The sequence below is a fragment of the Leuresthes tenuis genome, unplaced genomic scaffold (genome assembly GCF_036924035.1).
Source record: "Leuresthes tenuis unplaced genomic scaffold, fLeuTen1.0.hap1 SCAF_19, whole genome shotgun sequence".
NCBI lineage: Eukaryota > Metazoa > Chordata > Actinopteri > Atheriniformes > Atherinopsidae > Leuresthes > Leuresthes tenuis.
Window position 1 is genome coordinate 28,056,234 of NW_027325373.1, and position 15,859 is coordinate 28,072,092.

The following is a 15,859-nucleotide window of genomic DNA, read 5'->3' on the forward strand; positions in this document are numbered from 1 at the left end:
GCCAAAGGGACGGGGCTTATATGTATAGCAACTAGCAGATATATATAATTATCCATCCATACATCGGTTCCCTCTTTCACCATGGATCGTACTCTTGGCATTCTTTGTCTTTCTTTGTGTTTGCGCTATGCCGTTTTCCGCCCTTTTCCGCTTTTTTCCACCTTTTTTTCGCCTTTTTTCCGCCTTCGAAATCCAGATCGGCCCTAATTGGCTGTCGTTGCGTCGCGTCACTGCTCATTTGCATAAAATTGAGCCTTTCTCAACCCTTGAAGCTCACGACGCTCACGAAGCTCACAACGCGCCGCTCACAACGCGCCGCTCACAACGCGCCGCTCACAACGCGCCGCTCACAACGCGCCGCTCACAACGCGCCGCTCACAACGCGCCGCTCACAACGCGCCGCTCACAACGCGCCGCTCACAACGCGCCGCTCACAATGCCGGTCCAATTCTCTTAACTTCTTCTTCTCTTCTCTTATTTCTAGCTAGACAAATAAATTGACAAACAAATTGAATGAAAAAAGCTTGACATACTTTCACAGAAACCAAGAAAATATTTACATTACATAGCTGCATGTTAAATAAAGTAAAGTTTTGGCTTTTGTGCTTGAAAATGGCTAATCAATTACACTGCTGCCAGCAAAATTTTGTGTCAATCAGCCATTGAAAGAAAAAATACTGTATGGGTGTATAACAAAGCTTTCAGGGGTCATTAGGGACCCAACATATTTTTTTCCCCAGTTGGCCTTTTAGGACTGTAATCCAGCCATGCTTACCATTTGTTATTGTTAAAGGAAAATGTGTTCTTTATCTAAAGCCATATGACCATTGTTAAGTTTCATCCTCATGAAAAAGTTTAATCTGGAAACTACAAAGGTGCAATTTAATTGCAGTGTAATGAGTGGCATTGCCCAAAACTATTTAATGTGTTTTCTAATTTCTGATCAGTCAAAGTTTGTAGGATTATGCAAATTTCTTACATTCATATCCATCAGGAAGGTCCACACAATGGCCGCCATTGACACAAGGATCACTAACACACCAGACATGTGTTTCGCAGGTCTTCCCCGTGTATTTTGCCAAACAAGAGCAAGCAAAATCGTTGAAAATGATAAAGCATTCTCCTCCATTTTGACAAGGCTTGATCTGCAGTGGGAAGCATGAATGTGTTAATTAATCTGGGAGAAAGGAACTGAGATACTGTATCATTACATTATTTTTAGAGGAGTTTTAACACAACTGAGGAAGACTATAAAGAAGACAATTAAATTAATTTTTCATACATACTTCATCTAATATATTGTTATCACATTTTTACAAGTCAAATCATATATGACACATTAGAGATAATGTTGAACATAACATAATCATAAAGGTTCATAAGTATAAATGGAAAGAATATTTTAAAAAATGAAATATATTGGTGCCCATGCACCTCAAATACACCCTCTTGTCCTATATGCACACGAATCGCAATCAGTTCAATTGGATGAAAATATTTGAGCGTCCATATGAGAGTGGTTGCCAGAAGAAATTGTTGGATGAAATCAACCCCTCTATTTCATAAGGGCTGGTCTGATCTTCTTATTCTTCGTAATTTTTTTCTTATTCGTCTTCCTCTATGGGAGACAAATGACATCTAACATTTTGTCATCTACTTGGTTGGAGTGTGATTGTAAGACAAAGCCAATAGTTTGTAAGGTGCAAATTTTCTCGCACCCTCTTGTCATGTTTCCTTTATGTTTGGAGTCTTATATTTGGGATATTTTGGTTAAGTATTAGGTTTCTATCTAGTCTTTAGTTTTGCAATGTTATGCCACTTTTTTCCTCAGTCTCTCCTGCCCTGCGATCAGCTTCACTGCAAGTTGTCATTATCACCGTCATTCATGTCGTATCAGGTTTGTCCTTGTTCATGCCGGGTATAGTCATAGTCAGTTTTTTGTTTGTTCCTTAAGTTTTGTTTTGTCAGTTTAGATTTTTGGTATTCTGGCTCAGCTGCGTTTTTTGTTACAGTCATTGGAGTAAATCAAGTTTTCATTTATATATCTGCATTCGGGTCCTTCATCACCTCCACGCCACACTTTGTGACAGCTCTGTGGTTGGGCTAAAACTCCTGATGCATTTTCAGGTAAAAAAAACAATTCCAAAAAACACTGTGTAAAATATAAATTTAAAACAGAATGCAATGACTTGCAAATCTAATAAACCAATATTCTACTCATAATCGTAATAGTTTTAAAAGTGAGACATTTTATCATTTAATGAAACACAAAAGCTATTCTTGAATTCAATGTCAGCAACACATTCTTAAAAAAAAAGTTGTAATCGGGCAAAATACAAAGGTTTTAAAAAATTTGTAATACTTAAAAGAAACAGCTAGAGGAACATGTTGCAAAAATGAGTAGGTCAATAACATAACTAGGCATAAAATGAGTAAACTAGAAAGGCAGAATCCCTCAGAAGTAAGAAGCATCTGCCATGCCATTCACAAATATAGGTGAAAGCTCTGTCATGCAAAGAAGAAACCATATGTGAATAAGGATGATCCCGAAAGAGGTCAAAGCTCATTTAGAAACAACTCGGTTGGCCGTGAAATACTGCATGAAAGCAGACGAACCGGTACAGATGAGAGAGCAGAAACAGGCTGATAAGCAGGAGGCAATTGAGGCAGTCACGGGTAAGTCAGATGAGTCATCAAGCCACCCAGGGAAGCCATGCCCATGGAAGGTACGGGAGCCCCCAGGGGCCCCAGACTTCTCTGAATGGGAGTGGTAAATCCCTTAGTGGGGTCCAGAACAAAACCCATGACCTCTCTTCAGGTCCACTAAAAATTTGACTCCCTGTCCATGACATCCAGAAGACAGCTAACAGTGAAAGCAGGACCATGGGCCTCAAGTCAGACAGGTGGTGGGGGTCTTAAAAGAGGGTTCAGATTGGAAGTATTATTTCTAAAGTTGGGAAATAGGATAGTCTGCATGGTGGTGTGGTGGTTAGCACCGTTGCCTCACAGCAAGAAGGTTCCAGGTTCAACTCCTAGCTGGGGCCTTTTTGTGTTGAGTTTGCATGTTCTCCCTGTGTACACGTGGGTTTTCTCTAGGTTCTCTAGGTACTCTCCAGTCTAGATCTCAGTCCAATTAAAAATATACAGTGGCTTGCAAAATATTTTTCTATTATCCTCCTTCTATGACATCTAAGACCAGCAGTGTGAATGTAGCCTGATTTCAAATAGTTTAACCTTATTTTACTAATTTAAAAAAAGAGTCTTTTGAATTGTAATTCATTTTTTTAAAAAGTAAAAAAAAAGTTAAAATTTCTTTTTTCAAAATACTTTTTCATTCAAATTTTCACTTATATATTTTTTCAAATTTAAAACTTTTTCTTCAGTTTCAGATTTTATCTATTCATCCATCCATCATCTACCGCTTATCCAGGGGTTGCAGGGGCAGCAGCTTTAACTCCAGATTTATTTTTTACCTTCAGATCCTCTCTATAGTTTCTTTTTTTTTCAGTTTCAAACTTTTGGCCAAGATCTAGCATGAGGGGTGGGGCTTCAGCTTACAAGGGTGTGGAATCATCAGTGACACCAAGTTGAAGGGGGGCCTTCTGTCATGTTGCCTTCAGGAAACGTGGGAGTTGAAAAATTTTATTTAAAACCTTTTATACTTCATGTTTACCCACGACAAATGCATAACAGGCAGCGGCAAATGAGATAACCACTCACCAAGACAAAGCTTGTGCCACCATGAAGTTGCCGGGGTAGATTTGCACTGATCAGGCAGTTGGTAGTCAACACAGCCAGTGAGCTTCCTTCATTTGTGCAGAGTAATTAGCTGTGTCTCAATGTGTACTTTAAACTGGAACTGTGCTTTGGCTGCTACTAAGGCCATTTCACAAGTACACAAGTACAAGTACAAGTATTGAGATAAGCACGCATACTGAGTGCCCCCCTTATTAAACACTGGCAGGATGACTGGGAGAACATAATTTTGAAGTGAGCTACTGTACGTAATACTTTGTGGGGTAGGGAAATGTTAATTTCTGAAGCATGGCTGAGACTACTGATCAATTAAGCCTATTTTATCACTCTTACACTGCTGTTTGTGTAGTGTCAACCCAAATGGCTTAAATAATAGGGATGCACCGATCCGATATTTGGATCAGATATCGGTACTGATATCAAAGAAAATCCGAGATCGGGTATCAGTTACAATGGGCCGATCCATATCGCGATTTATTTATTTTTTCCCCTTGTCCTGTCCAGAATTGACATTCATTCAAGAGTCTTGTGCTCCCTCTAGTAGTGAAAACAATAAGTTGGGACTACCTCTGATTTTTTTCTTAGTTTTGACCAAGCCAGAGAAACTATTGTTTTGTTCAGATGCTTTTGCAATGGATGTTTAATCCCCATTTGCACAAAACTATATAAAGAGCTGATTGCTATTTATTTTGAAAGTTACCAACCAAGCTAATGAAGCTATTGTTTTTTTCTCAATTTCAGCTCCTTTATTATTTAATATTTTCTTTGACATTGGATTTTGAATCCCTAATTGCACTGACTGAACCAGTTACACTTGTTATATTTATATGGTTAATATTGTTTGCACAGTTATTAAATAAATAAGTAAATCAATATATTTATATCTGTTTGTTTGTTTTAAAAAAATAGGAAAGAAATGTCAAGTCTGATGTTGCCTTGCACAAAAGAATGATCCCAGTCTTTTCCACACAATGAAACTTACTGTTTGTTACCATAATTCCGTTCTGTATCGGTATCGGATCAGTATCGCAATTAATCGGAGGCAAAAAAATCTGGATCGGGACATCTCTATCAAACAACCAAACTTTGTCAGTGGCACATGTTATGTTTACTAGAAATCACATTAATATGGTGTATAAGAGGTGTCAAATAAGTCGTTACAGTTCCCACATTTCCTGAAGGCAACATGAAAGAGGGATCCCCTTTAGTTAGCTTTCATTCATGATTCCACACCCTTGTAATCTGAAGCCCTGCTCCTCACACTAGATCAGGGCCAAAAGTTTCAAACTGAAAAAAAGGTAATCTGAAAGTGTAAAAATAAAAGGATCTGAAGGTGAAAAATAAATCTGAAACTGAAAAAGAAGGTGGGGGCTTTCTACTCCGTGTCAAGATAGCTGACCGTCACAGAGTGGACAGCGAGTGACTTGAATATGAACACACAAATAGTACACTATGTCAACCGGCATGGCCCACCAGCATGCACTCCCAGAGGAAACAAATTGGGAACTGTAGAAAAATATGAAAAGTCATACTTAAAACAAAGAGAATTAGAAGTAAAAGCTTACCTGTCAAAAAGGCCTAGCATCCTAAAGTTAAAGATGTAGTAAATAAAGGCCTCTTTTTATGCTTAGGAAATATGGTAAATTGTGTTACCAGTCTCTGTGATAAATATTACTTGCTTTTATTTTGAGCTGCTGAAAAATTTTTTAAATAATGCCAAAGACTGTTTGAAATGAGATATAAAGATGCAAAGCTGATGTGAAAGTGCCTGAAGTGCATTACCACAATCATGAACAGAAAAATCCCAATTTTTTGGTGACATCCAGAGCCTTTCTTCCTCACAATGTGGAGGAATGTGTGCTACTGTTATTTGAAGGTTTTTCCTCAATTTTAGTGGCTATGAAAGATCCTTTGTTAGTAATTCACAGTATTTCCACATGGTATAACAACTAGGAAATATTACAGAATATCATTAAATTGCAATAGTGTTCTGCATGAATATATGATTATCTCTTTCTGCACTTCCTTCTATGCCTGCACCCTATCTCTACTCTGTCACCTCTGACAGAGTCGGACTCCTGGGTTCCTTCTATGTAGTTTATTGTTAGCTTTTTACATAGCTTGTTATATCTTCATTTGTAAGTCGCTTTGGATAAAAGCGTCTGCTAAATACAGAAACATAAACATTATTGAAGGAAGTGCCCCTGAAAATAAACACATTTTAACTTACTCATACAGTACTGAAAGACAAAGCAGACAAGGGAAGTATTTCTTACCTTGCATGTATCATCGCTGATGCAGCCCTTCATCACATTTTCAGCATCACTTGGTGAATAAACTTCTTCATTTGAGGTTTTCAAGCCATCCAGATCCAAATGTACTGAGTCTAAACGAAGATCTTGGAGACAGCCTTTAAAATGTCCCCCCCATTTATCAGAGTCCAAGTCGCTGGGAAGTCCTCCAACATAGACCTGATCTCCACTGTTAACAGTCACCTCAGGAATCTCTCCTATTCTATAGAGAAGGTCTGCATGATAAAAAATCACCTGTCTGTGTTTGACTTCCACATATAAAAACTGCTTCTCACCAGTGGTTATAAATATCGGAGCTGTCAATGGACTGCTGTTAGGCAGAGAGCTAACAAAAACTCTTCCCATTCCCAGGTAGACTGAGAAGTAGACCTCTCCCTCACTTTCCACCGAGGGTCTCCTTAGCTGGAAAAGCAGCCCATCTAGTTTTAATGATTTCAAGAAGAAAGACACACTGAAGTTGCTCCCGTGGCTCCTACTTATATCAAAGGCACTGAAACTCATTGTGTCCTCATGGCTGTAGGTCAAGGATAGGAATTCTGTCAAGGAACAATCAGAAGATTAGAGTTATTAAATAAAAACAAGGCTATGGCAGTTTAATTACTTTTAGATGCACAGAGTTAGTGCGAGAAGAAATGATCTTCCATATATTTTCAGATCCTATCATGAGGAGAATGTTATTATATCTTAATGACTTATGGCATTGAAACTAAACAGTTAACAGTATTCCAGTGGTGAGGATAGCCCTTTTTTGGGCGGGCTTAAACCCATCCAAAACTTGCCTTAGCCCATTCTAGTCAGTTAGTCCTCAAATCGTACATAAGTTTTTTTTTCGCAAACCTGTTTTGTTTGGAGATGGGGAAAATGGTAACACGCTCAAATGGGCCAGTAAAATCCAGCACAACCTCCCTGCATGCATCTCTTGTCTCTGATTGGTGGGTGGGTGCCTCCTGTTTTATAAATAAAAAAATGCAGCCCGAGAGTACTTAACATTGTTCCTAGAAGCAGAGCTGATAACCTACGGTGCAGCTGTTAGAACCACACACATACAGCAATGTGTGGTAACACTAATGCCCAGGTAATGCTTTATTTTAGGACCTTGACATAATCTGTCATATCTGTTAAACAGTAATTGACCACAAGACGATTTGATCAATGCCTCTGCTTACGTTTCAGTTCGCAGAATAGGCTTGTAATGATGCGTAGCATGATAAGCTACGGCGCTAGGAGATAGTGCTAGCTATTCAATTGCAAAGAGTTAAGTTGTTGCCCAGCGGCAAGATAAGTTGTTGCCCAGTGGGTTTTTGTTGCCAAAACTCGGGCACTTCGGATCCTTCTTCCTGCAACTCAGCAGGCAGCAGTCTCACTCACACACCCACTACAGCTCTGGCTGATGTGCCCCCTAACATCAGCGGCATTTTATGCCAGCGAACTATACTAATACGTCTTAACCGTGTCGCCTACGCCTACATAAAGACTGAAAAATGTGTGCATACAGACACCAGTATTGAGTGTACACCAAAAAATTAGGGTGACGGTAGCTGAATAATTTCAGCTACTTAAAAATAAAAATATCCTGACAGCTCTCATGTGGACTATGTGTAACAGCTGACTCTTTTCCTGGTGCTGCTGCTGTAGGCTATCCACAGTACACACGTTAAGGCGTCTGAAGCGTTGGCTTTAGTTCAACAGTGACACACGTGTTATCGCCTATATCCTAGGTCAGAGTTAACAACAGTAAACAATGGCAACCGAGGTGGAGCAGCTGTATTTGCAGTTGGAGCTCATCAATTTTGAAGAACAAATGCTCATATTGCAAATGTTGAAGCGCAGGCGACAGCGAAGACGTTTGTGGAGGTGGTCTGTACGACCTGTCGAGGCTGGGGTGAATTTACTGGTTGTGAATTTACAACCTGGATGAACAAATCAACACGCTTCTTCACTGTATACAGCCATTAAGACCAGAAAAAGCAACTGCCGGAAATTACGTTCTGAGCGGTCTATGCGACGTGTAGTTAGAATTTTTTGGAGGTGCATGTCAGGCTGTAGCTATATTGTCGAAATGATGGAGAAGCATAAACGGCCCTAAAAGCGGGATGTTGAGGTATATCATATAGATGAACCCCAAGCTCATCAGAGCTGTCAGGATATTTTTATTTTTAAGTAGCTGAAATTATGTTAGTTATCACTTTCACCCTTGCCTTTTTTACATTTTGAAGAAAAAAACAATAAACAGACCGTTTTTTCAATTTTTTTTGTTGTTTGAATCAACAACAAAAAAAAAACTGAGAAAACCAGATTCAAATAAGGTCCGATTTTGGTTTCTGTAAATGCCCCCGATACCCTGATACCCCTAAACCAGGTATGTCAAACTCCAGTCCTCGAGGGCCGCTGTACTGCAGGTTTTAGATGTTTCCCTGCTGCAACACACCTGATTCAGATTAAATGGATCTCTTCGAGAGATTGTTAAATTCTGCACAAACCAGCAAATGAGGCATTGATCTGAATCAGGTGTGTAAAACCTGCAGGACAGCAATCCTCCAGGACTGGAGTTTGACATCACTGCCCTAAACTCAGAACAGACACTCCAACTACCTTCAGCTAGTGTGTGAGTGATACGACAGCTGTCGCACCTACGGCAGTTGATGCATCTGGACACTCTAATGTCAAGAGTCGATGTCGCTGTTCACTGGATTTTTATTTTATTATTTTTGTGACTGCTTGCCTGCTGTGTTTTGAATTTCCATGGCAACGGGAGAGTAGCGATGACGCTGGTGCAATTTTTGCATAATCTCTTACCAGATAACACATTGAAAAGTAGTCACATAGAGACATTAATAACAGTTTAATAAAAAACGTTTAATTTTCTTATTCGTCTTGTATCTTAAACACTGGAACATTAAACCCTTTGCAAATGTCTGCTTTTCCATTTATAGACATACGTTATTTTTTAAAAAGAAAACAGCCAAGTGCAGGTGAGAGAATGTAATGCCACTGAGTAGTATAGCAAGAAAATATCCATCCATTTTCTATACCGACAGTCCGTTAATCGGGTAGCGGGTGGGCTGGAGCCTATCCCAGCAGTCATCGGGCGAAAGGCGGGGTACACCCTGGACAGGTCGCCAGTCCATCACAGGGCCGCATAGAGACAAATGAGACAAACAACAATGAACGCACACGCTCACTCCTACGGACAATTTGGAGTCACCAATTAACCTGACATGCATGTTTTTGGATGGTGGGAGGAAGCCGGAGTACCTGGAGAGAACCCACGCATACACAGGGAGAACATGCAAACTCTACACAGAAAAGTCCCAGGCAGGGATTGAACCTGGAACTCTTTTGCTGTGAGGTGACGGTGCTAACCACCACACCACTGTGCAGCCCGGCAAGAAAATATTTAATAGATAAATATATGTTAATGATTTAACATTTATTTATTTATTTAAATCAGATGAAACCAATAGACTACAAGCCTGTATTAAAGACTTGGATGACTCAGAACTGTCTGCTTCTAAATTCAGACAAAACTGAAGTTGTTATCTTTGGTCCTAAGTGCTTCAGGGAGAAATTGTCTGGCTATATGATTACTCTAGATTATATACTCTAGAAATAATGGTATTTCCTTGGCTTCTAGTACTACAGTAAAGAACCTTGTATTGGGGTTATTTTGGATCCAGAATTTATCATTTGACACATATAAATCAGGTTTCTAGGACTGCCTTCTTTCACCTACGTAATATTGCCAAAATCAGGAACATCCTGTCTCAAGGTGATGCAGAAAAAACTAATCCATGCATTTGTTACTTCAAGATTGGACTACTGTCATTTTTTTATTATTGGGCTGTCCCACATATTCTCTGAAAAGCCTCCAGCTGATCCAAAATGCTGCAGCCAAGTTCTGATGAGAACTAACAGGAGAGATCATGTTTCTCCAGTTTTAGCTTCTTTTCATTGGCTCCCTGTTAAATTCAGAATAGAATTTAAGGTTCTTCTCCTCACATATAAAGCTCTTAATGACCAAGATCCATCATATCTTAAAGATCCCATTCTAAGATATTTTTCCTAACAGAGCACTTCACTCCCAAACTGCAGGTTTACTTGTGGTTCCCAGAGTTTCTAAAAGTAGAACGGGAGGCAGAGTCTTCAGTTATCAGGCCCCTCTCTTGTGGTACAAACTGTCAGTATATGTCTGGGAAGCAGACACCCTCTCTACCTTTAAGACTAGGCTTAAAACTTTCCTTTTCGATAAAGTTTATAGTTAGGGGTGGCTCAGGTGAGCCTGAAATATCATTATCATTCATCATAATGATGTAAAAACAAACATGCACACTCTGGAACAGGAAGAAGATGTAAGGTTCAGTGTTGCCTGAAAACACTACAAATATGGAGTTGAGAAGCCAGAAATTTTTGTGAAACCTGAACTTGTTTGATTGTGACTTGAAAGGGTGTGTCAGTAAAAATTATTTCTGTGAATTCAATGTATATACTTCTCTGCTGGAAGCCCTAACTGGCCTCCCATCTGATTAACGTCTGTAGTATTCCACTTGTGATTACAATAGCCACAAGTGCAAGCCATTTCCTTCCACAACCACTAATGGGTTTAAGCACAGTTTCACTGGGCCTCACTCAGGACTAAGGGCCTGGCATTTTTTCCCAACAGCGACCTGTAGTACTGTAGGTGAACTGTGGTATAAGGTAGTGTCAAGGTAAAAATTGGACTTGAACTTGAACCTGTTGGCTGAGATGGGTAAATCCTGTGCTTAAGAGAAAGCACCTCACCTACTCGCTTTTTCTTCTGCTAAATTACATTATATTGTACAGTGTACTGGTCATCTAAGAAAAAAGTACAAAAACAGATAAAGAGTGTCTGCCATAATCACACCTCAATCATCAGAGAGAGCCTGTAACATGGCTTTGCCACCCAATTCAGATTCAGTTGCTGAATGTTGATTTTGTGAATAAGCTGCAGTTAGCATTTGCTGATTCTTTTGGACCATCATACCATCAGACATTAAAGAGCTCATTGTGCAATATTTTCTCAACAGAGCACTTTGCTCTCAAACTGCAGTTTTATTTATGCTTCCTAGAGTAGAATGGGACGCGGAGCCTTCAGTTATCAGGCCCCTCTCTTATGGAACCAGTTGCCAGTATATGTCCAGGAAGCAGACACCCTCTCTACCTTAAAATTAGGCTTAAAACTTTCCTTTTTGACAAAGTTTGTAGTTAGGGGTGGCTCAGGTGACTATGAAACATCCTGTAGAGAACTCAAGTGTTTACTTGACAAGACTTTATATGACTGCAACATTCTTTTGTGGGGATGGTCAGTGTGGAAATACCAGATGGGGGATTTCTACATCAAAGAAGAGAAATTTACACCCTTTGCCTATGAAAGCATTTTGGAGAGTTTCTCAGCCCCTTTCCACAGACCTATGCCATAAATTTATGTGAATGCATTTATGACTTAGTGCTAACTAAGCTGAACAAACAACAGACCCTCTCAGGAGAGTATTGAAGAAAACCAGAACAGGACACTTCTGACCCTATCTGGGTCAAAGTAAACAATGGTGACAGTTTGCCCTAACTCTGATCCAAGCCAGTGAGTCAGCTGCATGGACCTCTCAAAAGGATTTTCACCCAGAATCACGCTTTAGCTGAATCTTGAAACTGTATTTAATGTGCTTTATATCTTTGTACATGTTCTTTCATGTTCTCAGTGATATCACAAGCTGTATTTTAATACCCTTTTCACGATTGTACGTTGAAGGATACGGAAAAAGTCATTATTTTGGAAAATGACTAATCAGCTTATGGAGCCACATTGCCCCCTAGTGGTCCGTAGTACTGAATAGTCAAACCCAAAACAGGCAGGCAGACGTCACAACAGTTTCAGGCATACCATTGGCTGGAAGTGTAGCGTAAGCCTACATCATGCCCCACCTCCGCAAATCAAACTCTGGAAACCGCGAGGAAAAGTCAGAAGAAGGGAGAAGATTAAACTGAAGAAATTCGGAGAAGAAGATTGGAGAGAGTAGAGAGATTGAATCATGAAGAGCAGAGAGTTTTAAGATTGATGGAATGAGAGTCTGGCGAAGAGTCTTTGAAAATGGCAGGAGAGGAAGATGAGACGGAAGAAAAAGGTCCGAACAAAGACAGAAAGAGAAGAATGTAGTACAAAGATATCTTTTGCGTTTTTGTTCGTCTCTCATCCTGTCTCCTTTTTATAGCACATTTTAAACTCTGCTGCATGCCTCCTCACCTATTTGGCTCACCAAGACCAATCAAAGAGCCAGCGTTAAGCTTGAAAGCTTCAACCTTTTTGTCAATCTTTTCTGAATTTAAGTTCACCTCATCAGAGTTGGTCAGCAACCAAAACCAACTCGACCCTGGGACAATTTTGTCATTATTTGTGGTGAATTCTGACACACCACCCCGTTCGTCTTCCGAGCCACCAGAAACCACCAGAGGTCCTCTGGCGCAGGAGAGTGACCAGTCCAGTCCCCAAAAGCCAACCACAATGAAGACGCGGAACCGAGAGAGTTGGACTGGCGATTACCTGTGGTTCGGAACTGACCTAAGATCTGCCCTGTTCTTACATTTCAGACGGTATGCGGTGGGTGTCGAAAGAATTCACTGTTAAAATGATAAATTAACCCAAGCTGTTAGCCTTTAAATTCAAATAGTAACAAACCTAGACTATTTGAATTATTCCGGTATCCATCCATCCCCTCCCCTTAGTTATTTTCAATTCACTAAGTGTTTCTTATATAATCATCCATATTCAAAGTATGTCTACTGTTGTCTTAAGGTTCATGTCTTTGGTCATGTCTTTTTAATAAATGGTTCATATATACATACATCTATAAAATCAACCGGCTTTTGTGTATGTGTTCTTTACGTATGTGTGAGTCCAACAAAACGAGAATTCACGAGTAGCGACTATGAGACTGGAATGTATTAATTATTAATTAATAATTGATTATTAGTTTAACATACCAGAATCATAAGATTCTGTCTTTTTACTTCGATTAAAGGTGGTGCCCAAAAACGAGGTAAAATAAGCCTTATTCAGACAGTAAGAACTTTCGAATAAATCCTTATATCTTATCACATCACGCTACGTGTGTCCGCTATATATAATTTGGCTACAATCCCATAGTTATACTGCTATAGGCCTAGATTGCTGGGGGACCTCCCATGATACACCTTTCCTCACTCTACTCTCTGTTTTATCTATGTAAATAGAACATTATTGTTGTCATTAAATTGTGTTTCTTTATCTCAGCATTCCTGGCCTGGTGTTATGGTGTTTGTTGTCCCCTCTTTCCTGTCCTCTCAAACCCCAGCTGGTTGATGGCTACCCTTCCTGACTCTGGTTCTGATGGAGGTTTCTTTCTGTTAAAAGTGAGGTTTTTCATTCCATAGTTGTCTCTTACATGCTCAGGAAGGGAAGGGGGATTGGATCAAAGAGAGGCTTCTGTGCAATCTGTTGGTCTCCTTATCAAGGCTACTTTTTAAAAAAATGGGCTTTGTATGTATGAATTGGACTGATTTGGGATTTAATTGATTGGATTTGATTGTATTCTGATTGAAAAAAAATTAATTGAATTCTAATTGGCTTGAATTGGATTGTATCTTTGAAGTGCTTTGAGATGACATTTGTCATTTGGCGCTATATAAATGAAAATTGAATTGAATTGAATACACATTTGACTGTATTTCTTTTATTTCATGTACTCGGCACTTATTGTGAAAAGCTATACACATTTTGTTGGGCAATACATGTTTTACTTGCGACTTTCTTTTTCTGTCACGATTGCAATGCTATTTGCAACGATGCAATATTTCACTGCTGGTGTTGGTTGATAAAAATGAAAAAGTCTAGAATAAAAATTCTGGATAAGGTTTCAGAGAAGTTTCAGAGAATACTTTTTAGGACTAAATCAAAAAGACTTTTGACGAGTTTGACCAAACACAACGAATGTAAAAATGCTTACCTTCAGAACAGCTTTCACCGTGGTAGGGGCGGTAGCAGTCACACTGGTAGCTAGTCCACAGGTCCACACAACGTCCATACCCATTGCAAGGGTCAGGCTTACACCATTCAGTCTTACTACATCCTAGTTTAAAGCCTTGGACTTCTGGAAGTGTTTCGGGCAGAATAGGTTTAAAGTCAATAATCAGGTCTTCTATACAGCCAATGAATCCTGCACCACTTAAAGAGTGCTCCAAAAGCTCCTCTGGTGCTCCACCTACATAAATATTGGTAAAAGCCTCAGAGGGCTTAAAATGTGGTTCATCTGCATCACCATCTGTAACTGTGCACCCATCTCCGTCACAGTCCGGGCCTTTCAGAATCAAGACTAGACCTTCATTACCCAGAAATACATTAACATCCCTCCAGTCTCCATCACTAATCGAGCCAGGAAATGTTACATCCAGTTCAGAGTCCTCAGAAAAGGCTTTTGCATGAAGACCACCATTTAAAATTTCCAGGAGGAGGTGGTTATCCATATCCCCTCTGTAAAAGAGCAACATATTGGGTACAGTTGTCCGGAAGCGCAGCTCTACCCCAAAACCTCGGTGAACATGGTGTTCAACATCTCTGCGAGTTGGCTCTTCTAGAACAACCTCAATGTGAATAAATCCAGGAATAGACAAGGAGAATGTTGTTCTTGTGGAGCACTGCTCATCATAGAAGCCATGAGGACATAAGCATGAGTGACTATGTTCTCCTTTCTCTAGCCACGGAAGGCAGGTTGCTCCATTCTGACATTTGTGATTAAGGCACCCATAGAGTTTAACATCACAGTGATCACCTCCCCAAGGAAGTTCACCTGGCTCAGCTTCAGGACAGTGACACGTGTAGGACGCTCTCCTGTCTTCACACCAGCCACCATTCTGGCAGGGCTGGCTCTCACATTCATTAATGTTTAATTCACACAGTTCACCTGGAGAGAAATGACACTTACTGTTAGATATGATAGAAGCTGACACTTTATAATTGTAGAGATGTACTAGAATAGTGAGGGTTGCATAATAATAACAAATGTGAAATTATTTTTTACCTCTGCCAAGTACAAAAATAATTAGCTTAGTAACATTTGTGTCTGTCAGTTTGTACATATATATTTGTGCACGCAGCATTACATGAAAACCACCATAACAATTTTCATTTAAGTAAGGAGAAGTACTTTAGGTCAAAGTTGGACATGTGTTCATACATGTACTGTTACTTTTGAACCATATGCCAGATTTTCACACATAATCAAGTCTAATTCAAAGCACCCTATGCCAAGGTAATAAATATCTTCTTTTCTTCTTGGTCAACTGGTCTCTCAACGAAATTGACAGAATTTTCTCAACGAGAAGCTCGGGTTTGGGGGAACCTTTCTGCCCTAATGGAACGTTCGCCACTGGTTACATGAGGGACTCCTGGGAGAAGTGGAGGGTCGTGTGCCTGGCGATTCTTTCCGTTGAGTACATCAAGGATCTTTACATATCCAGAACCATGATAACGAGCTATCTGCTGATTGGATTAGGTATAAACAGCAATATGTCTGTCCAATTAAAAACAAAGAAAGAAATAACAACTATAGCCTTTATTAAAGATGATCCTGATGCAATAAATATAATTTTCAGGGACTTCTACAAAAATTATACTCATCAAACATACTATACTAGACAATAACATTGACCAGTTTCTCAGGAACATCAGCCTTCCAAACTTACATCATGAACAGGTTATGGCTTTGGATTCACCTTTCACAATAGGAGAACTCCATGAAGCCCTC

At 39.7% G+C, this 15,859-nt stretch overlaps 1 protein-coding gene across 1 annotated transcript in view; it reads right to left on the reverse strand.

Moving 5' to 3' along the window:
* crb2a (crumbs cell polarity complex component 2a) overlaps nucleotides 1-15,859 on the reverse strand; it is an 85,958-nt gene that overhangs the window by 22,482 nt on the left and 47,617 nt on the right. The window contains exons 7-9 of the mRNA XM_072371543.1: nucleotides 14,063-15,016; nucleotides 6,033-6,604; nucleotides 980-1,145 (exon numbers count right to left, since the gene is read on the reverse strand). Of these exons, the coding sequence (XP_072227644.1) occupies nucleotides 980-1,145; nucleotides 6,033-6,604; nucleotides 14,063-15,016 (1,692 nt within the window). The remainder of the gene's footprint in view (nucleotides 1-979; nucleotides 1,146-6,032; nucleotides 6,605-14,062; nucleotides 15,017-15,859) is intronic.